This window comes from Leptopilina boulardi, unplaced genomic scaffold (genome assembly GCF_019393585.1).
Source record: "Leptopilina boulardi isolate dan_hultmark-lab unplaced genomic scaffold, ZJU_Lbou_2.1 LbouV2_214, whole genome shotgun sequence".
In the NCBI taxonomy this organism is placed as follows: Eukaryota; Metazoa; Arthropoda; class Insecta; order Hymenoptera; family Figitidae; genus Leptopilina; species Leptopilina boulardi.
The window spans coordinates 3,586,709-3,613,226 of record NW_026137768.1 but is presented as its reverse complement, the minus strand read 5'-3'; the positions used below and the strand labels follow the sequence as shown (position 1 = coordinate 3,613,226).

The following is a 26,518-nucleotide window of genomic DNA, read 5'->3' as shown; positions in this document are numbered from 1 at the left end:
CCATTAGGGGCAATTCATTAATTACGTAAGGGTCCTGAGGGGTAAAGTGGTTTATAAAATCTCTAAATGGTCTTACGTCGGAGGGGGTTTGAAGCTATTCTTACATAAGATCTTTCTAAGTATTTTCCATAGATACTGTTGTAATTAATTTTTTTAAATTACATTAAGATTGTTAAAAATTTACGTAAGAAGGGGAAGGGGGGTCCGAAAAGTCATGTGTGTCCTTGCATGGAGGCAGGGGGGGGTCAAAATTAGCCAAAATCGTCCTTACATAATTAATGAATGGCCTCTTAGTCGATAAGATAGATTTCTATGTCGGTAATTTTTTATGTTGTCATTTTTCCAAAAACCTGTTTTACTATCAGTCGGTAAGGTAGATTTCTGTGTCGGTATTTTTTGTTTTTTCAGTTTTCAACAATTTTTTCCCTAATGTGAAATAATTAATTACTATAGGTAAAAAATACTGCTATTTTAGGGATTAAAACTTAATTTAATACAATGAAACCCACGTATATTGGATCTGCATAATTCGCCACTTTGCCAATGATGTGTTTGGAAAGAAGTGCGGTCCATTTCTCAAATTGGCAACGCGAGGTTTAAATTTGAAAAACAGTATTAAATTTTTGTAATCAAGTTTAGAGTAAAGTTTGCTGATGAAAAGCGCTCTTGTTTTTTTACTCTCTCTCTCTCTCTGTCTTTTGTTATTGGCAGTTATATGAAGTCTCGTGTATTATGATTTATCATGAATTCGAACTTGAAAGGAAAGTTTGTATATATACACATTTTCGTGGCAATTGTTGAAAGCACTTTTCCTTGCGGGAGTTGAATTTATTTCTATATAGGGGAGAGTAGAAAACGTATTATGACTCTCTCTCCTTTTGTTTTCAGCGCGCTTGATCCTATCCTTATTCGCGTAAACTTCCACATGCAATTTAACCAGAAAACGCACTGTGTGGAGCAAAGGATGTACATTTTGCCTCTGTGTGGCTTGAGAAAAACATAAAATGGTAAATTTGCACCGGGCAAACTACGGGGTTTTGATCGTAAAACGTGAGAATTCTTCGGTTTTCTTGGCACCCCAGATATTGCTGACGTGTGGAAACCTATCTGACCAAAAAAAAAAAAGTACCAACAGTAAATTTAAAGATGAACATACCATGGAAAAAAGTATATAATATTCTTGCTCAACAGTTTTTCACCCTTTTTAAAACATTTTGATTATTTTAAAGAAAGATCTATTTTTTTAAATAGAGAAAAAGACAAAATATTTCTAAAAAATTAATTTCACAGTGATGGAAAATATTTTTATGCATAGAATTTAAATGTTTGTTTCTACGTTTATAGTATAAATAATTTATATTTATACGAATAGTATAGTGCAAAACACACAAATCTAGATTTATTTTGTTATTTTTAAAGCTCAACATTCTTTCAAATAGTAATAATTATTCATGATCTGGAAAGCCTCTCGCACTGCGTTTGTAGATGAAATGTCTACAGCATGAATAAATATAAGTAAACTCAAGCCAATGTTGAAATTCTACAAGGGGTGAAAACTTGTAAGATAAAGTTAGTTTCCCTTATTCTGATTGTTAACAATATTATAAAAAGAGTCACAATTATTATTTGATATATCGGAGAAAAAATTTAACGTGAAAATTCCTATATACCCATTTTACTTTTTTTTTGGAGATATTATTTAGCGCGACAGGAAAATTTAGGATCTTAATATATCTTCTAACCCTTTCTCACCCACACGACTCGTATGTACGACACTAACCTTAATCGAAAACGGATAGCCTCTGCCGGTTATCCTGATCGATTTAGGAATGTGTTCATGTAGGCAGTCCGCGTTCAATGGAAAGTCGTAACTGTTCCTCCTAACTTTCGTCTCAACACATACCTATTGGAAGTTTAGTTTTAATGCTCTTAACCGCATAGTCGTATCAATTCAATAAAATTAATATTTCATCACTATTCGATAAGTAACACGAAATTGATTACAATGACTTTGTTTATTTCCTCTGTCTCTTCTTTAAACGTTATTTTAAAGAAATTCATTATAGCAAAAATTCTTTTAATGATTAAAAATTTTTTACAAAAAACAATACTTTTTTTTGTATTCTAGAATTCCGTATAAGAAAAATTTCTTTCGTCCCTTGAAACTACTCAAATTGACGACGGGGTGACAGAGTCGATCACGAAATCACCTTTTTTTTTCTTCTTTTCTTCATCATCAAAGTTCCCGCGCAAGCTTTTCGCGCTTCTATATTAACCAGGGTCGAAACTTTGCTTTGGTAAGCTAGAAATAATAGCATTAAGGACATTAAAGTCTGATGGTCTTGACTTCTTTCACAAAATTCGATCATATTTAACGTTAATTAGAATTTGCTCCACCCTTTTTTCATATCATATTAAATTGTCTTATACTTCTTTATTTCCTTTATAAACAAAAGTCCTTATATATAGGTATTTCTTTAAATAGTGAATAAAATTTTTTACTGTTTTAGTTCTTTCTCATATATATATATAATAACAAAGATAAGAACATGAAGCGAAGAAACAGGAGAACATTTTCATGTTATGATATATAAATCACAAAGTTTGAACACACCACACATGTGGTAGAAACGACTTCTCAGTTTAATTATATCATCTAATAAGCGTACGTGAATAATAATTTATACACATTTGTCTCTGCACTGATTGCAATTACTTTCAATATTTTGTTAAGTAATATAAAATAAATCCACAAAAATAATGAAAGAGAAATTTTGAAAAGTATCTAAATTCAAACGAATTGCAATATTTTTGCTTTAATTTATTTAAAAGGGAAAAAGGGTAGAAGCATATTTTCATTAAAGTCAAGACCCCTTCCAAAGAGTCTTTGCATTTTCATTTACCTAATTAGCGCGGAACTGTATATATACACCTCTACATATATATATATATTGAATAGAAGTTTCTTGAAACTGACTTCGATGTGGTCGTTACAGGAATTTCTATATATTTACTTATACTTGTCTCAAACATGCCTTTGTATATATGGAGGAAACTTGAATCAAGCAACGTTTGCTGATGAGTTGAGAATTCGGGTATCATGATATGGGAAATGTCATAGTGGCATCCTGCGATTTGATGTCACGCAAGTTACACATCAAAGCACATTTACCAAGTTATATAAATGTTGAGTTATGCTCTATATCGTTATTGCACTTTATTACACACGTCACTTATAATTTTAGTTACATTTATCATTTTTGCAAATTAATTGCACAAACAAAATTTCATTTCCAAAATAAAAATAGCAAAAATTATTCTCCGATTCAAAATAATAAAACAAAATATAAAGATCTACAAAGTTAAAGATGAAAGTATACTTTTCTGATTAGAAGTTCAATCACTGAAAAAATTATATTCTAAAAAGAATATCTTCTTAGCGCCTATTTAAGAATATTTCTCAATTTTTTTTCGAGAAATCAATTTTTTAACTCAGGACATTACACGTAAAATGCCTCAATAATGCCTTAATATTACCGTGTAATATTACAGTAACATTATCCGGTAATATTACCATGAGGCGGACATTTTAATATTACGTGCTACTTGGGTAAAATATCTTAAAATAAGAAACAATTCTTAAATTAAGGAATATTCTATTATGACAAAAGAAAATATTTTTAATTTAAGAAACTTTTTTATTTTAAAAACATTATATTATATAAGAATAAAAATGCATGGGAAATATTCTTAAACAGACGCCAAGAAGATATTTTTAAAATTAAAATACAATTTTTTCACGGGGTCATTTACATAACTTTTTCCGGATTCCACTTTAAACATTCCGGATCCCACATTCCGTATTCCGGATTCCACTTTTCACATTCCGTATTCCAAATTCCGGATTCCACATTCCGTATTCCAGATACCACATTTCGTTCTCTGGATTCCATATTCCGAATTCTACATTCCGGAAAATTGGGATACATATCGACCAGGATACGGAATGTGGAAAGTGGCATCCGGAATGTTAAATCAGGAGTGTGGAAAGTGAAATACGAAATATGGAATCTGGAATACGGAATGTAAAATGTGGGATCCGGAAAAAGTTACGTAATTGACCCCCAGTGAATTCTGATTGAGTTTTCAGAATGAATATAGTCTATCGGTCGAATTTCAGTAAAATTAATGTACAATTAATTTGGAAATAATGTTTAAGAATAGTTTTCTATTAAAATGTATATTAATATCAGTATATCCTTAAGAACAACTGTACAAACAATTAATTTTATATTGCAAATGTACTATACAGTTCCACAGGAAAGTTTTCTCCCATAACAGTTAATAAAACTTGTTCGGGTCAACAAAGCTGTCTTCGACAAAACTTTTCTTCTCATATAGTTTATATATCTATATTTATTGCCTGAAAGCAACAAAACTATACATTTCTGTATAATTCAGTCAAGAAAAATTCTAGTTATTTATACCAACGACAATTTATTCTTTCTTTTATCTTTAACAATTTTCGAAAGAATTTTTTTTTTAATAAGTTTGCGCACCTATTAAGAAGTTTCTGCATCAGAGAATTTATTTTTAAATACTTTCTCAAAGGAGTAGAAACTTTAAGTTGATGCTTGTACTCACGGGATGTATATTCAATGAACTCTATGTGTTTACTCGAAAATGATCGTAAAGTGGTGCGGTACCACGAGACATGAATCCAAGAGGACAGCGCACCTGTGAACCCGCTTTTACAAGCCAACCAAAGAATACCCTTCTTTCAGCTTTATTATCCTTTGAATTTTATATTTACAAAAAAAAAAAATGGAAAACCTCACATATATAAATCATGACACAAGCGGAATTCCAAATAAATCTTATATAATTCAAAGCTGGTATAATAAAAACAATTTAATGTAAAGTTTTGAAATAATTTTTAACTGCAAAATTACATCAGCTTTATAAAAGGATTCGTTACCATATATCGTTTATTTAACTTTCAAAAGAAAACTTTGTCAGTGCGCGGTTTTTTAATTTTAAAAAACTTTGTCCTGCATATGTATGCATTTGATATTATAATCCTGGCATTGTAAATGACTGCGAAAGCTGTATAAACTTTAAAGCTTTTTAAGCGACACTTTGCGGTTTAACGAAATCGGTTCTTATTTAAGAAGCAGTTTATATGGAGATTACTATTTAGATTATCCATATAAAAGCCAATTTCTTTTTTGGAAGATGATTGCTTGAGGCAGGGAGAGGAAAAATTTTCTTACAATTTAGGGAATTCGATATAAATGATAAGTTAAATATTTAAAATTTTCAAAATATATTTTTCTTTTTTATATAAGGAAGAAAATTGTAAAAAATATTAATTTGAATGTATGACAAAAATCTTTTTTCACTTCATCGTGTGATTTACAGATTTTTCTCAATATAACTTATTGTTCAAGGGTTGGTAAAAACTGTTCGGAACATTTTTCTCGCTCGAGAGAATGCTTTTATTCGAGGACGATGAGCAAAAGGCAAAATTAAGGATTTCAACAAAAATGGGTCGCTTTTTGCGCATACGTTGCGCCTCATAAATTATCGACTAAGGTCAACGGAATATCCGCATGGACGATCGCTTTAAAGTTGGTTTCACAATGAGCACCCTTCAAAAAGTCACAGTGAGATCAATGATAAACTCATTCAGGTTGACCTTGATTTTGCCTATCACCTTTCCAGGCTACGGGTGACAATTTTTCACCTCTATCTCCATTTTAGAATTTATTTTTTCAAAGCTTTCACAAAAATATGTATTCTCGCTTATTTAAAAAAATTTTTTCTAACATTTTTTTTTACTCCAAAATATAATATAGGTGCAAATAAAAAATTACATGTAATTCAAAAAAATAGATCGATAACTCAAAAATAGATTTAAATCAAGACGCTTTGTTTAGTGTGATGAATTAAATTATTCTTTACAACAATTAGTGAATAAAAGCTTATTCACCTGTTGAGTTTAAATTATAATTTTTTTTCTCATTTTTCAAAATATTGATGTATATAATTTCATTTTTTTTTTTTAGAAATGTTGTAATACAAAAAAATTTACTGCCCCTTTCACTCTAAGAGAAAAGTTCTTTACGAAAGCAGATACCTATAAGAGAAATCCTTGTTAGAAACGAGTGCTTGACATAATTTCAACGAAACATTACAGTTGGTTCGTTATATTCGTTTAAGAACGGAAGAGGTTTCAGTGATAGTGCAATTAATTACAGAAGCTGGAACATTGGAAATTCAAAACTTAAATTTATTTTAATTACTTTTTATCTTTTTTTTTTTTTTGCTTTTAATTACAGCATTTCCATCGCGTATTTTTAAGCGAAAATTTCAGTGTATCCGTTTTACAAGAGTAATTAAAATCATTTAATCAAATTAACAAACCTTGCGAAGCTTCTCGCCACTTTAACGCACCGTATCACCGCACAATAGTGTAACTTTTGTTTGTATTAATTGAACTTATTGAGTTTATAATTGAAAATATCACGTGACCATTTTTAAATTTATTTCATAAGTAATAACGAAATTTCACATAAATTTTTGTTATCCAAATAAAATAAAAATCATTGATTACAAAATTATTTTTTTTTTCAAGAAAAAGAGACAATGAATATCGAAAAATTCAGAATAAGCTAGTGTTGAAAATAAAGCCTTCAGAGATATTTTGGCGAGAAGAGGCTATTATACGTTTTTATCATGTACGTAAACTGCATCTCCTAAGTACCAGTGACACATAAAACTACACCTTTTTTTTTTATCTGTATTCTAGCTTTATTTGCTTCCTGACATCTCAATATTCTCACCCTATAATACACTTGAAATTCGCGATGCATAAAATAGTCTGAAACATATATTTACATTTAATTGATAAATTTCATATTTTTTATATTTATTCCAATTTTTAAAAAATATTAATTTTATTAAAAGAGTGAAACTTTTTAATTAGTTTTGTGTATTTATTATTAAATTTAATTAATTACAATAAAGAATTTTTAATAATTATTTTAAAATACGCACTTGAAATAATTTTTTTTTATAATTTAAGAATATTTCTTTTTATCATTTATTGTTGATAATTTAAAAGTTTCTCACTTAAAAAATAACACGCCGTCGCGACGCCAAGATCGCTAAGGGTCGAGAGGCGTCGTGATCGGGTCGGAGGCTGTCGACGCACTGGCTCTTCCACCACACAACTCTCTTTTCCCACACCAGACCCGTAAAACTTTGTAATAAAGTCAAAGCCACAAAATTTTTTTTTTCACAATTATGCTTATTTTTTTATTATCAATAATATTTCTAGATGTTCTGTACAAATTTTTTTATTCAAAACAAATTATAATCCAATAAAAATATATTTGGAATAATTAGCTTTGAAACAAATAAATTGTTCCTCTAAGTGTAATTAATAATTATTCTTGGAAAGTGTGTAAATTAATATATGAACGATAAATTTTTCTACTCGAAAATAGTAATATAGTTATAAAAAATATATAAATGTACTATTGTATTGTATAACAAAGCGATAAACTGTTTCATTATTCTATGTATGAAAGGATCAATTGCTCCCATAATTTTCATCATATCTATATTGAGAATACTGATGAGATAGTAAACTGATTTCAAGTAAGCACACGTGCATACCAACATCGTTTGCATTTACAGTGGTTAATAAATTTTATGCTACTATATATAGTATATGATCTTGTTCAATCTCTTCATTTAATTCTAAAATAGTTTCCTCTTCTTTTACGAGGTTGAGTTCATCAACGCCGTGTACCTGTATTTCTTTTCTTCCCTCTAGCAAACGAGCTGTAAGTGCAACGCGCAGTTTAAGTTAATCACTTTTCTTTAATTGCACTTGATTTATCGTTCCTCAAAAATGTTTTAAAATTGAGTTTATTCTACTTCTTTTAAAGTTATGTATTCAAGTTAAATGTATTTGTAACACTACATTTAAATCGCGTAAAATTTTTTTTCCACTCTACCCAGATAGCACGCAAGCTTGCAGTAAAACCTTGCGGTAAGCTTGCCGCGCAATATTGCCAACCTTGCACGGCAAAGTTGCCGCAAGCTTACTGCCAGCTTCAAATGTCCCACCTGACCCAACCTTGCATGGTGAGCTTACCGAAAGATTGCACAATAAGATGCAAGCTTGTGTCTGGTGGAACATTTGAAGCTTGCGGCAAGTTTGCCGTGCAAAGTTGGCAATATTGCGTGGCAGGCTTGCCGCAAGGTACTATCTCGGTAAATACCTAAAGTTAAGAAAAGAAACTTCATTAATTCAACCCTATTTAAGGGTGTATGAAAAGTGCTTACTATAAGTAATTGGACAAAGTTTATTTTTATCTTACCTAAAACACAATTAATATTTAATAGAGTTTTTAAAAAATAAGGTTATAAATAATACTGCTACTTTTTATATCATACAATAAATTACAATTATGAAAACTAAACTTAAAAGATTTATGCGCAAGGAACTACCAGTATTTTTACAGGTTTACGTTATAGATATAGTTTAACTTTCATTGTACTAGCCAAACACATAAAAGAAGGTAAGACAGTAAAAGAAAAGTAAGATCACTGTCAAGTAAATGCACTGATGGGTTTCTAAAAGAGAAGAAAAAAAACATGGTATCATTTCATTTAGCATAAATGTCTTAATTTTATGAAAAAAATTCCAAAACCAAGTTTATATTATTTTTTTAAACTTTTCTTTTTTCCAAGCACAAAATCGATTCTTCTATAGGGTAAGTGCATTAATTACGGCGCTTTCATAAAAAATAACTATTATTACTATTATATTTAATATAAAAATTGTAAAATGATTTAAAAAAATTATATTTTAATCTTTTTTTGATGCAAAAAGATGCACATTTAAACATTTGAGATCAAATTTTTTCCCTCACCGTAATTGAAACATTTTTAAGATTATGGCTTCAATTACGGTAAGCAAAGTATCTTCAAAATATCAATTGATACAAACGCGCCGTAATAGAAAATTATGGTGTTAGTTTTAATTTCTCATATTTGTTTAAATAATCGATTTTTATAAAGTTAAAATTTTTTTTAAATATCTAAATAACATCAGCTTTTTTTAGTTTAATAATTGACTTTCTACAATAGAAATTTCGAATTTTCTATTTCAAAGGCGTTTTGATTTGAATCGCACCGTAATTAGTGCATTTACCCTATATTTGAATTTATTTTTGCTCTTGTATTGTAGATAATATAATATAAAATTCGCAAAACAATTAGACTTGAAAATAATTTAATTTAACCTGAATGTTTTGAGAATAGTGTCAAATGCAAATCTCCAAGTAGTAAGTAACCTAGTTAATTTCACCTGTGCGTCTCCGGGGTTCGACAACACTTGGCTTTGTGGGGTTTCATGGAAGCCTTTAAGAACCATCGAAATGACAGTCTGCTAGTGACCGCGGCTCAATATTGTTGTCAGTTACGATTATTATATATATATGTATCGGTTGAAATTGTCGAAAACTTAATCAAATGGCTTTGCTTGAAAAAGGCTATCTAACAATTTATAAATTCATTTGGTTTAATGCAGTTTGCAGATAGAGATTCAAAATTTTTTCCTAACAAAGATTATTTGTTATGTAGGTTTCGATATATTGAAAACTTTTATTGCTAAAAATGTTTCACTTGAGATTTGCAACGATACTTTTGATCGCGGGAATATTAAACGTATGTGCAACGCAGGATCTGTTTGAGGTCGATATCTCGACGATCTCATTGAATAGCACTACAGAAGATTCTGTGATATATTATCCTTTGAACGTGAGTGAAGTTGACTTACAGGAAACGTTGTCCGACGATGCTAAGAAGACATCGAATATTTCTCACTTGAAGACGGGAAATGTTCCAAAGGACTGGAATGAGCATAGAATTAAATTAACTTTTCCCAAACTTCCTCTTGATGATCGTTATAAAATGACAATGTTGCACTTGGATAAGGGGTTCTTTATTTTTGATTTTCTCAGAGTCTTTCTTTCATTTGTGCAACCGTATGACTTGCCAGTTGGTAATACATGTTTAATTTTCTTTGCCTAGTCAAAAAAGTTCGATAGAATTTCTACATGAATTCTATAGCATTTACATTTTCAAGAGAAACTATACAATAGCTTTACAGTAAAATTTAAAGCATTTTTAGCAGTGATTTTACTTTAACCACTTACTTCAAGTGTGCTTTATCAATTTTTAACTAAGTGCTACTTTTCGAACGAATTTTTTGGGGAATATTTTGTTTAAAATGCTTATTTACTGTGCATCACTTTTTATATCTAAAGTAGTAAAAAATTTAACTGATTAGAATTAGTACTTAATTTTTGTTTTTAAATGAGTAAAATTTAATTAATTATTAGTAAAAAAATTTGTTTACGAATAATTAATTATAAATTTCTACTAATTCGAAAGCAAAAAGCTAGAAACTTATTCAAATTAGTTAAAATTGGTACTAATTCAGATTTAGAGTCAGTTCAAAATTGTTAAAGCATACTTGTAGTAAGTGATTAAAGTAAAATTACTGCTAAAAATGCTTTAAATTTTACTTTACGTTACTTTTTCTGGATCACACTTTTAAAATTCTAGATTCCACATTTCACATTCCATATTCCACATTCCAAATACCGTATTCACTTTCCAATTTCCGTATTCTACATTCCGGATTCTATTTTCAAAATTCCGTATTTCAGATTCCACATTTCACGTTCCGTATTTTGTATCTCACATTACGGATTACACATTCCGAATTTCACATTCCGGATTCCACTTTTTATATTCCGTATTCCGGATTTCACATTTCGGATTCCACTTTCAAAATTCCGGATTGCACATCCGACATTTTGAAAGTAGAATCCGGAATGTGGAAAATGGAATCCGCAAAGTGGGATCTGGAACGTGGAATACGGAATGTGGAATATAGGATCCAGAATACGGAATTTTGAAAGTGGAATATGGAATGTGAACTGTTTAATACAGAATTTTGAAAGTGGAATCTGAAATACGTAATTTTGAAAGTGGGATCCGGAATATGGAATCTGAAATACGGAATTTTGAAAGTGGGATTCGGAATATGTGACCCCCTGTATAGCTATTGTATAGTTCCTCTTGAAAATTCTATAGAATGATTCCAGCCAAATTCTATATAGAATATTTTATAGAATTCTTGTAAAAATTCTATACCTAGAATCGTTCTAGTAAATTTCAATAGAATTCTAGTCAAATTCTGTAGAACTTTTTTGACTGTAATAATCTTCTCAATTCAAATTAGAATAATTATACACGTGAATTATGTGCAAGACAGATATACTGAAAGACGCAGTGGATCATCGAATAACGGCCTCAAAGTTAGTCTCCCAGGTGAGCAACAATAATAATGATAAATGCATTAGAATACGAAATATTCATTTGACATTCAATGAGCTCGAAGTCGATAAATTAGCTTTAATGTTTCCATTGACAGTCATTACATATGGAAGCCGCATTCATAAGTTTGATAGGGATTTGCGGCTTGTTGATGTTCGTAACACCGAGTACGGAACTTTGGCTTGCATGCCGTCCAACCAAACAAGATTATAAGCCACCACGTCATCCTGGAGCCCTATCGTTCCTTCTGACTATCTTCGTGTTAATCATGGGGTATGAAACTCTCAAGTTACCCTAACCCCTCAGTAGTGTACTTTGGTTATGCTGCACCTAACTTGAATAGTCTAAGGTTGTTTAAGTGCTATCTCATCTTATCCATTTTCAAATTATCACTCACTTCCATCAGTATCGCCAACACTAAATTAATATTTATTTATTTTAACAAATTTCAAGCAATTTAACTTTAACAAACAAAGTTTTTGCCTTTTAGAGTATGCATAATAACCATGATTGTCAGCAATGAAGCTGTAGGAGCTGGGATTGAGAAAATCCCAGTAGTAGTGGAGACGGCTCTTCAAGATCTTGGGGATTATCATGCAGGCACTACCATTCAGTTGAGAAAATGCCTCACTCAAAGTTTGGACGTGGCCAGTGAAGCGATTTTAGTCGATATAGACAGTTACGTATGAAAATAATTTTATAATTAGAAAATAATTCAATTTATCTGTTATTCAAACACTATTATATTAAATGAGAGAACCTTTATTTTCCGTGATCAATTATCTATTCTGTTATTAAAACTGTTACTCCCAATCGGCGTTAAAAATTCTCTCAAGATATTTAATGAGGGGAAAATTCGTTCTAGTGGAAGACATAATGAGCTATTCTCTTCTTCGATTCCACGATCCTCCTCCAAATTTAAATATTCTCTTTTAGAGTGTCGCAGGCACATCTCTTTTTTCTTCTCTCTCTCTTTCTCTCTGTACTTCAAACTCGTCACCCAAGTCTTTTACGAAATCGGATTTATTCATTTTCCCTTCAAAAGAACTCATTTATATGTAAACTTTTTACGAATGATTAGACATTTGCAAATATTTGCACTTATGTTCTTTTTGATGCGAAGAAAATTATTATTCAAATAATTGTTTTGTTGAATTTTTTATAGATCGATGAATTGTCTTTTAAATGGAAATTTAGGTGTGTTTATAGATTGCATTTATGTATCGTTAATGCCGCTCTCGGAGATTCTACCCTAAATGATGTCAGGAATTAACCCTTAAGACCCTAATGAAAGGTTAATGCACAGGTTAAGCTTTGTCCATTCAGTAAAGCAGTTCAAGGCAATGATCAACTAATGCACACATATGGTCAGCTAATGAATGCTATCTGCTTGTAACACCTATCATCGACTGCTAATAATCTACTATACAATTTATGTTCCAATTGAAATTCACAATAAAATTCGTCCTCAATATTAATTTTAAAATATTTTTATTAATATGTTTTTTTTTTGAAAATCCTGTTATATTAAATTTTCATTTTCCTTTAATGTTCGCGGAATGGAAAATACCGATAAATATTTACTATGTAATTAATTATCTAATATAAAGTAATTTTAACGTATGAAAAAAATCTACTTTCGTAACATCAATAAAAAAATAGACATTGGAAAATGCAAGTTCACTGTTTGAATTATTATAAATCTCTCTAGAATGGCATATATATATATATATATATATATATATATATAAGCTTTGAAAGCAGAGGAATTTCAAAGAGCGATTGAAACGTAGTCGAAATGCATAACCGGCGCTTCTAAATCGTACAATTTTACATGGTGGAAAGCAAAGTACTTTGTATCGGAGATGATATACGCGCATCATGGCCTGATAACGGAAAATGTTATTTGTGTAGACAAATTATCAGCCAAATCGATGAAACCAGTTTTACAGAGCGAGCACTCAAATTGCTTTCGATCGATTAACCGGAAAATAGAGGATTTTTCATCATTAAATTTTTAAATGAGTTTTTGACATATTATTTAAAAGTTTAATGAAGTAATGCGATATAATTTATTCAAATATATACATTGAGGAAACATGATACTATATAGTTGCATATTAAATCTACTCTTTAAATTTGAATTAGTGAAAAGTGAGCAAATTAGTAAAAATTTTTACTAATTTTTAGTACATGGAAAAAAAAGGCTTACAGGTGCTAACTGGTGTTTGCTATCGGATCTATAAAAATTAGTCACCACAGCTAAATTTTTTGCTATGACAACGAAAAAGTTTGCTGTGATAAACAATATTAGTCTAAATTTTTTAAAAATTTACTGTCACAGCAAACTTTTTTGACTCTACAGCAAATTTTTTCGCTGTCCCTATATTAGCTACTCTCTAAATCTGAATTAGTAGTTTTCTGCTAATGAAAGAGTGCGGATTCGTTTACCAATTGAATTAGTAACAGTATTGACTCTTTTTTAGTATAGAAAACTACTAATTGCTACTCTCTAAATCTGAATTAGTAAAAATATTTACTAATTTATATTAGTAAATTTGCTTAGAATTAATTAATAAATTTGCTTTAGAATTAGTTAAATTTTACTAATTGTTAGTGAAAGTTACTAATAATTAGTAAAATTACACTAATTTAGTAACAAAAAGTGAGTCACTAATTCAAATTAGTAAACATTTTTACTAATTCACATTTATAGAGTAGTAGAAAACTACTATTTCTTGGAGTAAATCGGCTTACTAATTTGAAATAGTAAAAAATACGATTTACTCCATAAATTAGTAGTTTTCTACTTGCAATTAGTAGTTTTTTTACTAAAAATTAGTCAAAACTGTTACTAATGCACTCTTTCATTAGTAGAAAACTACTAATTCAGATTTAGAGAGTATGCGTGTAAAATATTAATATTTGATTTAGTAGTTTAAAATTTTTTTTCTAAAGTTTTAGTAAAAAGTTACTAAAAATTAGTGAAAATTCTTAGTAATTTAAATTAGTAGCTCACTTTTCACTAATTCAGATTTAGAGAGTAGTGAAAATTTTTCTAAGCGTTTTAAAATGTTAGCTTTCTTTTTAAATGTAAAATAATTTTTAAATATAAACTTTCTTTCAGACGTTGAAGATTTACTGGGAAAACCTGTTCAAAAAGAACTTGCGTACGAAACAGGGCTAGATGTGGCACTAGATGCTCTCTTAGATGTAGCAAATGGTAAATTTTTTTTTAATTTTTCAGTTTATATAAATTAAAATTTTTAAAAAGTTTTTTAAAGTATTAGTATTGCCATATGTGTTTCTTGTAGTGTAAAGCAATTTCGTTGATAATATGAAATTCTAAATTGCACAAGCTACCAACTGACAACTGCAGAAATTAAACAGCAGTAACAGATTAGAGAAACCTTTATTAGAGTCCCTCTACCTCAAGTAGTTTCGTCCGGATGCAGTCAGACGATGTCGACTCTCTGAGAGAGAACTATTGAGTTTAAACATTTTATTAACCACAGCATATGAGAAGCCTGTATAATTTTCCATAAATTACTAAATGAATTATAAAAAAATGTATAAATAAATATTTTTTAAATTCTTATAAAAAATTCGGAAAAATGTAAAAAGTGTAAAATTTGTACATAGAAGTGATGTGTTGGTATCTATGTTAAGTGACCCTCCCTTGACTGAAACTCTAAGTTAACTAACTGCATATTAAGTGCATTAGACTTTGTGCCCGTGGTTCCTGATAGAGCACTCTTTCCCATTCTCCACTAGAGCTTTAACGAATTTACATTATTATTTTTCTCGATTGTCACGAAATATTTATACCCTACTTGAGAGTTGAATCCACCACACATAAATAAATTTCGTAAATACATTTTTCATGTGGTGTGAAGAAAAACTTTTTTGAAAATGGTTTATATAAAGTTTTGTTATAAATTTTTCAGCGACACACGAACTCTCAACAAGAACTGCCACCTTATTGAAAGAAGGAGAGCGAGCACGAAATCTTGGAATTGAATTGAGTCGAGAAGCCGATGATATCCGTCGAGAATTGGAGGTTACAGCAAAGGGATGTCCTCAGCAGGATCGTTCCTTATGTGCAATTCTGAATCCTTCGGGTTTGAATCTGGCCCTGCGACTCGAACGGGTGAACAATCCGGAGACAATTATTCAACCCCTTTCATCCCTTAATTAAGACGAAGGAGTCACTGTCCTTTTGTAGCTTAGCTCTTGCCTTACCCCCAAAACCTTATATATATATCTATAAGCTTCCGGATGAGACGGCGAGCTTTGTACAAGGAATATGTTAGGTAATCCCATTCGAGTTTTAAGAAATGTTTCAAAAAAACCGAAAGTAAATCTATACTCAGTAAAAAATTATTTCTTCTTTGGGGAGTCACCACCTTTATTTTGACCTACTAAAAATAATTAGACGGGGTTATATTTTTTTCTTGCATATCCCAATCAAAAATTTACTAATGGCGCAGTACTGGCGCAGTACTGACAAGTGTTGGCGCCAGAGTTGGCGTAACTTTGAGATGATAACATTTTACCAGTATTGCCTGCCAGAGTTGGCACCAGTACTGGTAACCACTGCTGGTTCAGTACTGGCTGAGTACTGGCAGTTTTGTAATTTATTGTATACGAAAAGAAAGCTTTAACTGTAACAGAGATAAGTTTCACTCCAGGTAATACTTTTTTGATATAAGTACTTAGGGAAAAGTGTGTGAAATTTTTAGTAACCCAACACAAATTAAATATTAATTAAATTAGTCAACTAACTAATTAATATTTTATTATATATGAAATCGAAAACACCAAGAATTTTTATTCTTTCTTATAATATATGTATATTGCAAATTATTATTTTAAAAAATCAAAAAATAAATATAAAAATATGTTTATTATAAAACCAAAGTTTTTATAATATATAAAAACAGTTCAATAAAAATAAAAATCTTTATAAAATAATTATAATGTATATAATTATACAATTAGCTATTGAATTATTTGTGACCTGGACAGTTAAAAGGGACCATTTGTCCGAAAAAATTAATTTTTTATTGATTGGTGATTCTGATAGAAAAAAGTTTTCTCTATCAGAATCACCAATCAATAAAAAATCGATTTTTTCGGACAAAAGGTCCCTTTTAACTGTCCAGGTCACACTTTATTATTCACATTAATTATTTGCATCAAAATAAATTTTTGAAAAACTTTTTTAAGAAAATAAAAATTGTTTTTTAATTTTTAACAAGTGTTGTCAAGAAATTTTTTTAAATTTTTATTTTAAAAATTAGTAATTTTTTTACAAAAAAATTTATTTATTTTTAGTTTGATCGTTTAAAATTTCTTTTGGTTTATTGTGCGATTCCAGGTGAGATTTTGACTTTTTCGGAGTAGGTTAACCGATTGCAATGAAACTTTGGAATTTTGTTATATATAGTAAGACTAATCTATAACGTAAATTTCAGCTTAAAATATTTGTTAGTTTACGAGATTTGCAATAATAACAAAAAATTTTAAACTGCTATATCTTCCGTTCTAATAATCGGATTGAGGTCTACTTTTTTTTAAAATGTCAAGGAAAATGAGAGAAATAAATCTCTTTCAGAACAATTTTTTATAATTTTACAACTAAAAAAATTATTAAATAATAATTGAATAAATTTCACGCGACAATCTAAAGTTCAATCACTTAAACGCTAAAATGATCTTACCAGTGTTTTCTTTAATGTTCCAAAGGAATCCAATTGTAAATGCAAGTTTAACTTGGTTAATTTTAATAATTTACGAGTATAAACAATTGCGATTTCTGGTAGTTGACGTGCAGACGACATTGCGCACGCAGCATTCTCCTGTAACCAGCTGACGTGATTCGTGGACTAAATTGGCTACGTGAGAATGCTGCGTGCGCAATGTCGTCTGCACGTCAACTAGCAGAAATTGCAATTGTTTATACTATCTTGTAAACTAACAAATATTTTAAGCTGAAATTTACGTTATAGATTAGTCTTACTATATATAACAAAATTCCAAAGTTTCATTGCAATCGGTTAACCTACTCCGAAAAAGTCAAAATCTCACCTGGAATTGCACTATTACATATCTGAAAACAATAAAAAATACTTGCAAAATGTTTTGGAATTAGTCTCAGGAAACTTTTTGTTTAAATAATTTTAACCAATAAAAAAGGAAAATAAAAAACCTTTTAATTTTCAAAAATAAAATCAAAGTGAAAAAATTTTTATAAACAAAATATTTAAAAAAAAGATTCATCAGGTTCACTCTAGAACTTTTTGTAAACTAGTAGTAATCAAAAAGAAAATCTATTTGAACCAGTACTGGCTCAATATCGGCTCAGTACTGGTTTGACAGTACTGGGAGGTTGGTACTGCACCAGTACAGACTGCCCAGTCTCGGCAGCCAATACTGAACCAGTACTGCACCAGTAGTTAACTCTGGTATAATACTGAAATTTTTGGTTGGGATTATTTGTGTCCTAAAAACATATAACGTGGTCAAAAAAAGAAAATTTTAATTTTTGACCATTTTAGAATTTTTATTTTTTGAAAATCCATGATTCTAAAGAATCATTAAAAAAGTGTGGAAAAAAATTGGCAATGAAAAATGGTTAAAAATTAAAATTTTATTTTTGTATGTTTTTTTGACCCAAATGATGCAAGAAGAAAAATATAACTTCCTAAGATCATTAAAATGTAAAGGATTCAAAATGAAGGACTCCCCTTAATGAAGATTCAAATTTTTCTTTTACAAATCAACTTTTGATTTTAAACTGTTAATAAAAGATTTGTACATTTTCTCGGATAAAATGTGATACAGTAGTACGAAATGGCAACAAAGCCAATTATAGGGTTGGATTAAAAACTTGCACTAAACGAAGGTTTGCTGCAAATAAAAAAAAAAAAAAAAGTTAACTTTATTTCCTTTACCTGGCAATCGACGAGATTATTTAGGTCGAGGAAAATAGACTTTTTTTCCAAAGAAACTTGGCCTATTTTTGTCTCGTAATTCTTGTTTCGTTCTCCTTATATGTGACAATAGAAAATTTTCTCGAAACAAAAATTTTGAGATAAACTTTTATTTTAGTGAAATTCTTAATTTTTTAAAAATTTCAATTTTTTTGATAAAATTAATTATTTCTTTCTTTCTTTTTAAATAGCTTGTGAGAGATGATCGACTATTAAGATTAAAAGCTTCGACTGGGGAAAATTTGACGGAAGCTGCACGTCAAGCTCGAGGAGAATATCTCTATGTTCCTAATCATGTTTCAAGAATAACGTTAGATGCTCGAAATCGTAAGTCAATAAATTTAAGAATCATAAATAAATTTTTGATATCAAATTATTTGCTTTGTAATTTTATTCTTTAATTATAATAAATAATTATATATTCATATTACAATGATGTAACAATACCTAGAGAGAAACGAGGTCGGGTTACGAGAGCACGGTAACTTTTGAAATGGGTCAACAGACAGGACAGTGTAAAACTTAAAGAAACTTGGCAAACACTCTCGGATAACCGATTTTAAACTTCTCGGGTGCAATGGGCCGTTAGGCAATATCAAAAAATTTTAATGTTTGTTTATTATTCTTTTGAATTCAAAAATTTAGTTTTTCCATATTTTATACAAAACAAAATTGATAAATGTGAGCACAAAAATTATTTAAATAAATTATTCTGCACATGAATTTATTTCTATCACTTTTGTTAGATATAGAAAAAATTTCCTCGGTGACGAAATCCCACAAATTTAGTTGAAGTAAACAATATTCAGTAACTAAATAAACTTTCCATTAGAACCCTCGATGTGTGATATTTGATTGATGTTGTAAATGTGATTGTCCAATGTTGACAAATATCGACTTTTTCTAATCCCACTCTTTACTTTATCCTTGCAAACTCACACATCGTCAAAAAAAGGTGACAAGCGACAAAATTCATAAAAATGTTGTTTTTATTAGGGGAAAAAAATGAGGTCAATTTCTTGTAAAATAAATAAAAAAAAATTGTGAAATTGAAAATTTCACTTCTATCTCTCTAAATTTGAATTAGTCAAAAGTGATCTACTAATTTAAATTAGTCAAAATTTTCACTAATCTTTAGTCACTATTTACTAAAACTTTAGTAAAAAAAATTTTAAACTACTAAATCAAATAGTAATATTTTACTAAAAATTAGTAAAAATTCTTACTAATGTGAATTAGTAGCTCACTTTTCACTAATTCAAATTAAAAGAGATTGATATTACGGGACGTATGATTAATCCATAATGTGAATCATTTAGAAATTTTATTTTATAGAATTTTACTTTATTCGAATTTGTGTTTTTTGAATTAATGTTTAATAGAATTTAAATTAACTAAAATTTATATTTAACAAAATTTCTATGTAATCAAATTTTTATTTAACAGAAAATTCTTTCAACATAATTTCCATTTAGCACACTTTTTATTCAAAAGAATTTTTCTTAACACGAATTTTTATTTATCAGAATTCTTATTAAACAGAATTTCGTCTGAGTCGAATTTTTAAATGCCAGAATCTTCATTAAACCAAATCTTCATTTGTCCAAATTTTTATTAACACAAAATGTCATTTAATAGAAATCTTAAAACTTAGGATTTTCATTTATCCTACATTGCAAATGGTTGAATAATCAAACGGCAGAAAAATTTCGACGCCAATTTTAAAATTGACCAATCACAATTGTCTTGACAATTTCTGATCGGTCAGTTTTAAAATTGTCGCCGAAATATTTCTGCCATTTGATTATTCGACCATTTGCAATGTAGGATAAATGAAAATTCTAACTTTTAAGATTTCTATTAAATAACATTTTGTATTAATAAAAATTTGGACAAATGAAGATTTGGTTTAATGAAAATTCTGGCATTTAAAAATTCGACTCAATTCTGTTTAATAAAAATTCTGATAAATAAAAATTCGTGTTAAGAAAAATTCTTTTGAATAAAAAGTGTGCTAAATGGAAATTATGTTGAAAGAATGTTCTGTTAAATAAAAATTTAATTACATAGAAATTCTGTTAAATATAAATTCTAGTCAATTTAAATTCTATTAAACATTAATCCAAAAAACAAAAATTCAAATAAAGTAAAATTCTACAAAATGAAATTTCTAAATAATTCACATTATGGAATAATCATCCGCCCCGATATTACTTAGTAATTAATTTTTTGCAAATACTTTAAAAATCGCTAATAAATTTCTTTCGAATACTTAATAAATGTATAGAACAAGTTATCTTGATGAGTGTAAATGTGATATTTCTTTTTGCAGAAATACGTCGGGAGATTAATGGCATACGTGCCAAGATTTTCGACGAGGCACGAAATATTGAAACGAGCAGTACTGGACTCTCGAAACAATTAGACTCAACTCGCAACATTGCCAATCAAATTATTCCTTACATAACTGTTTTTGAACAAATGAGATGGCTCGTTGGTATTGGTAAGTTATAATTTTAAAAATATTTTAAATAATTCCTCCTATAACACGGAATATTCCATTCACATTCCGGGAATATTCATTGCAATATTACAAAAGGTCCAACCTTCAGAATATTCCACTGAAATATTGAGGGAATATTGCATTGGAATATTGATGGAATGTTTCATTGAAATATTAAAGGAATATTTCATCAGAATATTGAGGGAATATTTAATTTAAACATTGTACAAATATTTTTTTCGGACTACGCATTTGAAATTTATCAAAAGTTAATCAATTATATTTGTAAATTTTAATTTAAAAACCATTTTTGTATTGTTTCAAAATTAATTTATATAAATACATAACTGAACGTATTTTGTTTCAATGAAGACAAAATTAAAAAATTTGATAAGTAGAAGGTAGAAACATTATCCCTCATAACAAAAGGATATCCCTAGGATATCCATATCAATGGTCGATATCCTAGAATGGTCCCCAGGATATCTTGGGATATCCACACCGCCGGTTTGTGGGACATCCATAGGACATCCACATGATATCCCTAAGACATCCACAAAATATCTATTGGATATTATTAAATCGCAGGATATCCATGGGATATCCTCAGGATATCCGTGGGATATTCTTAGGATATTCACGGGATATTTAATATCTCAACATATATTTTTAAAGGTTAAAATTGTTAAGCTAATATAATGAATAATAATATAATAAAAACAAAAATCTTATGAGCTTCTAATTTATTTAAAATGAAGATTTGAAACGCATTTTTCAAAGTTTTAAAAGCATATGAATAAAGGAATGAATCACGAATGAGAAAAAAATTAGTTAATAATTTTTCAAATTAAACAACTTTCTCGAAAAACAAGTTTCATTTTATTTTATTTATATAAAATTTAATTCACAGAATATTCTCACTCGTAGTCTCATAATGACTTTAAAAACAGTATCCTGAGAATAACTTCTTGACATCCAGAAGATATACTGAGAATATCCTGAAAATATCTGTGGGATATCCTGACGATATCTATGGGATATCTGGAGGACATTTATGAAAGTCTATAGAGATATCCAGAAGATATCCTGTAGACATCCTAAGATATCCATGGGATCTCCAAAGGATATCCAAACCGCCGCTTTTTTGGATATCCTTAAGAGATCCTTTTCATATCCATAGGACATCCCTAGGATATTTGCGGGATATTATCAATATATCCCAAGATATCTTGTGTTATTAGGGATATAATCAGTAATAATAATTTGATTTTTCATTATTAAAAAATATTCGTACAATGTTTGCATTAAATATTCATTCAATATTATGATGGAATATTCCTCCAATATTCCAACGAAATATTCCCCAAATATTCCAATGGAACATTCCATCAATATTCCTGGAATATTCCCGGAATATGAATGGAATATTCCGTGTTATACTATAAAAAAGTTTTTCTTCATTTTTAATAAATTTTCGCTTGGTTATTACAAATATAACTTTTCAATTTGAACAATGAAGATATTTTAACTTGAAGTAATATAAAAAAGTGTACAAGTTAAATGAAAAGTGGAACTGCGGAGAAAAGAGTAAGAAAAGATTGATAAATCTTCTTTTTCTCTTTCAATATTGAAAGATGTTCTCGAGTTAGAGATGTTGAGCGTTTTAAAGTAGAAAATGGAGTAGAAAGAAGAGTGATAATAAATTACTCGTTTGGTTTTCGAAACACACAGGTTCAGTAATGTGTGTCTTGCTTGTATGGTCGTTACTGTTGGGGGCGATTTGCTGTCGTTGTGGAACATCGGAAAATAGAGTGAGAACTACACTATTATGGTAAGTAAAAATTCGAGATTATCTTTTAAAAATTTTTCCGCATATAAATAATAAATATAAAATTAAATGAATTTATTATAATTTATTACTTGAAAAAGTAAACCATTACCGGATGTTATCATTTATCACAGTCACGATGAAATAATTAATATACATGTGTCAAAACAGTGCGGTATTATTCAGCTGTATAATTTCAATTGGACTGTGGTTGGTCATAATGTGTGCTTTGGCTTTGTCGAGTCACGCTGAAATGCTTCTATGTCGACCTCTTTATGATCCTGAATATCGGACGATGGAGGCAATTTTAGAAACTCAAGCATTTCTTGGAAGGAGAATGAGTGTACCTTTAAAGGACCTCTTTGAGTGAGTAGTGTTAGAAATTTTGCGAGAAATAATTAGAAAAAAAAAAAAATTTATTTTCTTTTTATGCCAAAGTAGAAAATGTCAGCAAAACGAAGCCGCTTATCCAGCATTCCAATTGGGTAGTTCGATAAAACTTGACCAACTCACGGCTCATTGGACTTGGACCGGATTATCACGGGCATTTTCTAAATTGAGAGTTGATCTTAAGGGACTGCGAATTTTAACACCAAGTTTACAACATCGATTGCAAAATTTATTTTACGCTTGCAGTTCAAATCTTACTGAACACAGAATCATGGTAAGAATATCTATATACATAATAATTAAAATTATGTTAAAATTTGACTTTTATAGATTCAAGGACCAATTTTAAATAAAGATTTAAATGCCCTTTCGGATCAAGTGAGCAATGTAGCGAGGCAATTAAGTGATAGAAAAGTAGCAAGAGATCTACAAAGTATTAGCACTTCAATGCGAGAATTATTATTGAGAAGAGTAAAACCTTTAATGAAAATTCAGGATGAACTTGTTTATCAATTGGCTGGATTACAATTGCAATTACAACCCCTTCAGCGACAAGTGAATCAATCAATTTCACACCTGAAAACAATTCAATATTATATAGACAATCAAGGGATAAAAATTGCTCAATTGGCATGTATTTTTTTTTTTTATTCATTTAAATTTTATAGAAATAATCAAATTTTATAACAATTTCTTTGTAAAATGACAGAAAACAAAGTCGTACGTGGAGAGATTAGTCGGTTATTTGGATCAATGGCGCGGCCACGTCCTTTTGGAAATGGGAAACGGAATTGCTAAATGTAGGCCTCTCTGGGATATTCTTCATGGAGTACAACTCCTTGTGTGTCAGCATATTTTAGGACCTTTGGTAAATTCTACTTTTCTATAAAAGATGTTAATTAATAAAAAAATTTATAATTTATTTTCTCTTTTAATAAAGAACGGATTTTGGTTTGCTGTTTTCATTTGTGCCATGACATTAATGGCAAGCACGCCGACAGCTCATTTTCTTGCTGCGACATATAAAAAAGAGTCTTTTGATAAAAAATCACAATTAATACCTCAGAGAATGTAAGTTTTGTAAATTAACACAATTTTTATTATAAATTTACTAAATACTTTTATTTTTAGGGAAAGTCCTGATACGGTGATTATAGATCGAGGTACTTGGCGCACACCAGAGTGAGTATAAAATACAGTTTTCCTAAAAGTATCAAATTGAGACCAAAAATTGCATCAAATCTTTGCAACGTTTTGATGCACATAAGTTATATCAAAAAGAGATCGTTTTGTGTATCATTTTTAGAAATGATACGCGGTCTCATTTTTTGATGAAAAAAATTTAATCAATTTATATCAATCATGGCCGAATTGAATCGACTCAAAATTAAACGAATTTTTTTCAGATATTTTGGTAATAGTACAATTGCGGAGACTATTTCACTATTTAATTTGAAAATGAAAATAACAGAAAATCAAAGACAATTTGCAATTCGATAATTAAAAAGTGACAGCTTATAAACATAACCTAAAATGCATGAGAAAAAATTTATCGATAAAATCAATACCCAATCAAAAATTTACTAATGGCGCAGTACTGGCGCAGTACTGACAAGTGTTGGCGCAGTACTGGCACCCAGTATTGGCGCCAGAGTTGGCGTAACTTTGGGATGATTACATTTTACCAGTATTGGCTGCCAGAGTTGGCACCAGTACTGGTAACCACTACTGGTTCAGTACTGGCTGAGTAATGGTAGTTTTGTTATTTATTGTATACAAAAAGAAAGCTTTAACTGTAACAGAGATAAGTTTCACTTCAGGTAATACTTTTTTGGTATACTTAGGAAAAAGTGTATGAAATTTTTAGTAACCCAACACAAATTAAATATTAATTAAATCAGCCAACTAACTAATTAATATTTTATTATATATAAAATCGAAAACACCAAGAATTTTTATTCCTTATTAAGTATAATATATACATTGCAAATTATTATTTTAAAAAATCAAAAAAAATATATATAAAAATGTTTATAAAATAATTATAGTGTATATAATTATACAATTAGCTATTTAATTATTTTATTATTCACTTTAATTATTTGCATTAAAATAAATTTTTGAAAAACTTTTTTAAGAAAATAAAAGTTGTTTTTTAATTTTTAACAAGTGTTGTCAAGAAAATTTTTTAAAATTTTTATTTTAAAAATTATTAATTTTTTTAATAAAAAATTTTATTTATTTTTAGTTTGATCGTTTAAAATTTTTTTTTGGTTTATTGCATATCTGAAAACAATAAAAAAAATTTGCAATATGTTTTGAAATTGGTTTCAGGAAACTTTTTGTTTAAATAATTTTACCCACAAAAAGAACAAAATAAAATACCCTTTTAATTTTCAAAAAATAAAATCAAAGTGAACAAATTTTTATAAACAAAATATTTAAACAAAAAGATTCATTAAGTTCACTCTAGAACTTTTTGTAAACTAGTATTAATCAAAAAGAAAATCTATTTGAGCCAGTACTGGCTCAATATCGGCTTAGTACTGGTTTGCCAGTACTGGAAGGGTGGTACTGCACCAGTACTGATACAATGAAAATACCAGTACTGTTTCAGTACAGACTGCCCAGCCTCGGCAGCCAATACTAAACCAGTACTGCGCCAGTAGTTAACTCTGGTATAATACTGAAATTTTTGGTTGGGTATAGACGAGCTTTTTAAAAGGTAGATGGCAGCACTCATCTATTTTCTTTCTTTAAATTTTTTCTGAATCGTTTTTATAAAAAGCAAAACTGCCATCTACCTTCTAAAAAGCTCGGCTATATTGATTTTATCGACAAAATTTTCTCATGCATTTTAGGTTATGTTTATAAGCTGTCACTTTTTAATTATCGAATTGCACATTGTCTTTGATTTTCTGTTATTTTCATTTTCAAATTAAATAGTGAAATGGTCTCGGCAATTGTACTATTACCAAAATATCTGAAAAAAATTCGTTTAATTTTGAGTCGATTCAATTCGGCCATGATTGATATAAATTGATTAAATTTTTTTCATCAAAAAATGAGACCGCGTATCATTTCTAAAAATGATACACAAAACGATCTCTTTTTGATATAACTTATGTGCATCAAAACGTTGCAATAGAAAAAGATACAACCAAGTTTACTTATTAGAAATACAATAATTAAAAATTACAAATAAAAATATTATTTTTTTTTAGACCACCTCCTTCAGATGATGGATGGTAAAAGATACGTGGGAAAATTTAGTGATTTCATATAAGAAAATTTATTTATATATCCAAAAAAAAAAGAAATAACTTTTAATTTGAATATTTAGTCCTTCAAATATAATATAAGTCTAAGAATAAATGC

The 26,518-nt window shown here is 29.2% G+C and overlaps 2 protein-coding genes across 6 annotated transcripts in view; one reads left to right on the top strand and one right to left on the bottom strand.

Moving 5' to 3' along the window:
* Window positions 1–7,214, bottom strand: part of LOC127279051 (trace amine-associated receptor 9) — a 36,474-nt gene extending 29,260 nt beyond the window's left edge. Inside the window, exon 1 of one of the 4 annotated variants that reach the window (XM_051301159.1) lies at window positions 7,135–7,214. The gene's annotated coding sequence lies outside the window, so the exon portion shown is untranslated. Of the gene's footprint in view, window positions 1–509; window positions 1,092–6,426; window positions 7,035–7,059 lie in introns of those variants that run through there. The other 3 variants (XM_051301160.1, XM_051301158.1, XM_051301161.1) reach the window with 3 other exon arrangements.
* A 2,258-nt stretch (window positions 7,215–9,472) lies between these two features.
* Window positions 9,473–26,512, top strand: LOC127279087 (prominin-2). 2 transcript variants are annotated; one of them, XM_051301225.1, is made up of 16 exons: window positions 9,473–10,081; window positions 11,363–11,418; window positions 11,522–11,697; window positions 11,915–12,102; window positions 14,552–14,647; window positions 15,372–15,574; window positions 18,611–18,746; window positions 20,752–20,922; window positions 22,654–22,753; window positions 22,922–23,116; window positions 23,192–23,414; window positions 23,471–23,770; window positions 23,850–24,008; window positions 24,081–24,211; window positions 24,272–24,322; window positions 26,365–26,512. In XM_051301225.1, exons 1-16 carry the CDS (start codon window positions 9,694–9,696, stop codon window positions 26,390–26,392), a joined length of 2,601 nt encoding a protein of 866 aa, XP_051157182.1. In that variant the 5' UTR covers window positions 9,473–9,693; the 3' UTR covers window positions 26,393–26,512. The 2 variants fall into 2 exon arrangements, with proteins under 2 accessions (XP_051157182.1, XP_051157181.1); XM_051301224.1 differs by having other exon boundaries at window positions 23,189–23,414.
* The last annotated feature ends 6 nt before the right edge of the window (window positions 26,513–26,518 follow it).

Bases quoted from the DNA above. Each gene is read 5' to 3' on its own strand.
- LOC127279087 (XM_051301224.1), top strand. From the start codon at position 9,694: ATGTTTCACTTGAGATTTGCAACGATACTTTTGATCGCGGGAATATTA. The intron at 15,575-18,610 runs GTGAACAATCCG...CTTTTTAAATAG, and splicing joins TGGCCCTGCGACTCGAACGG to CTTGTGAGAGATGATCGACT. The intron at 18,747-20,751 runs GTAAGTCAATAA...TTCTTTTTGCAG, and splicing joins AACGTTAGATGCTCGAAATC to AAATACGTCGGGAGATTAAT.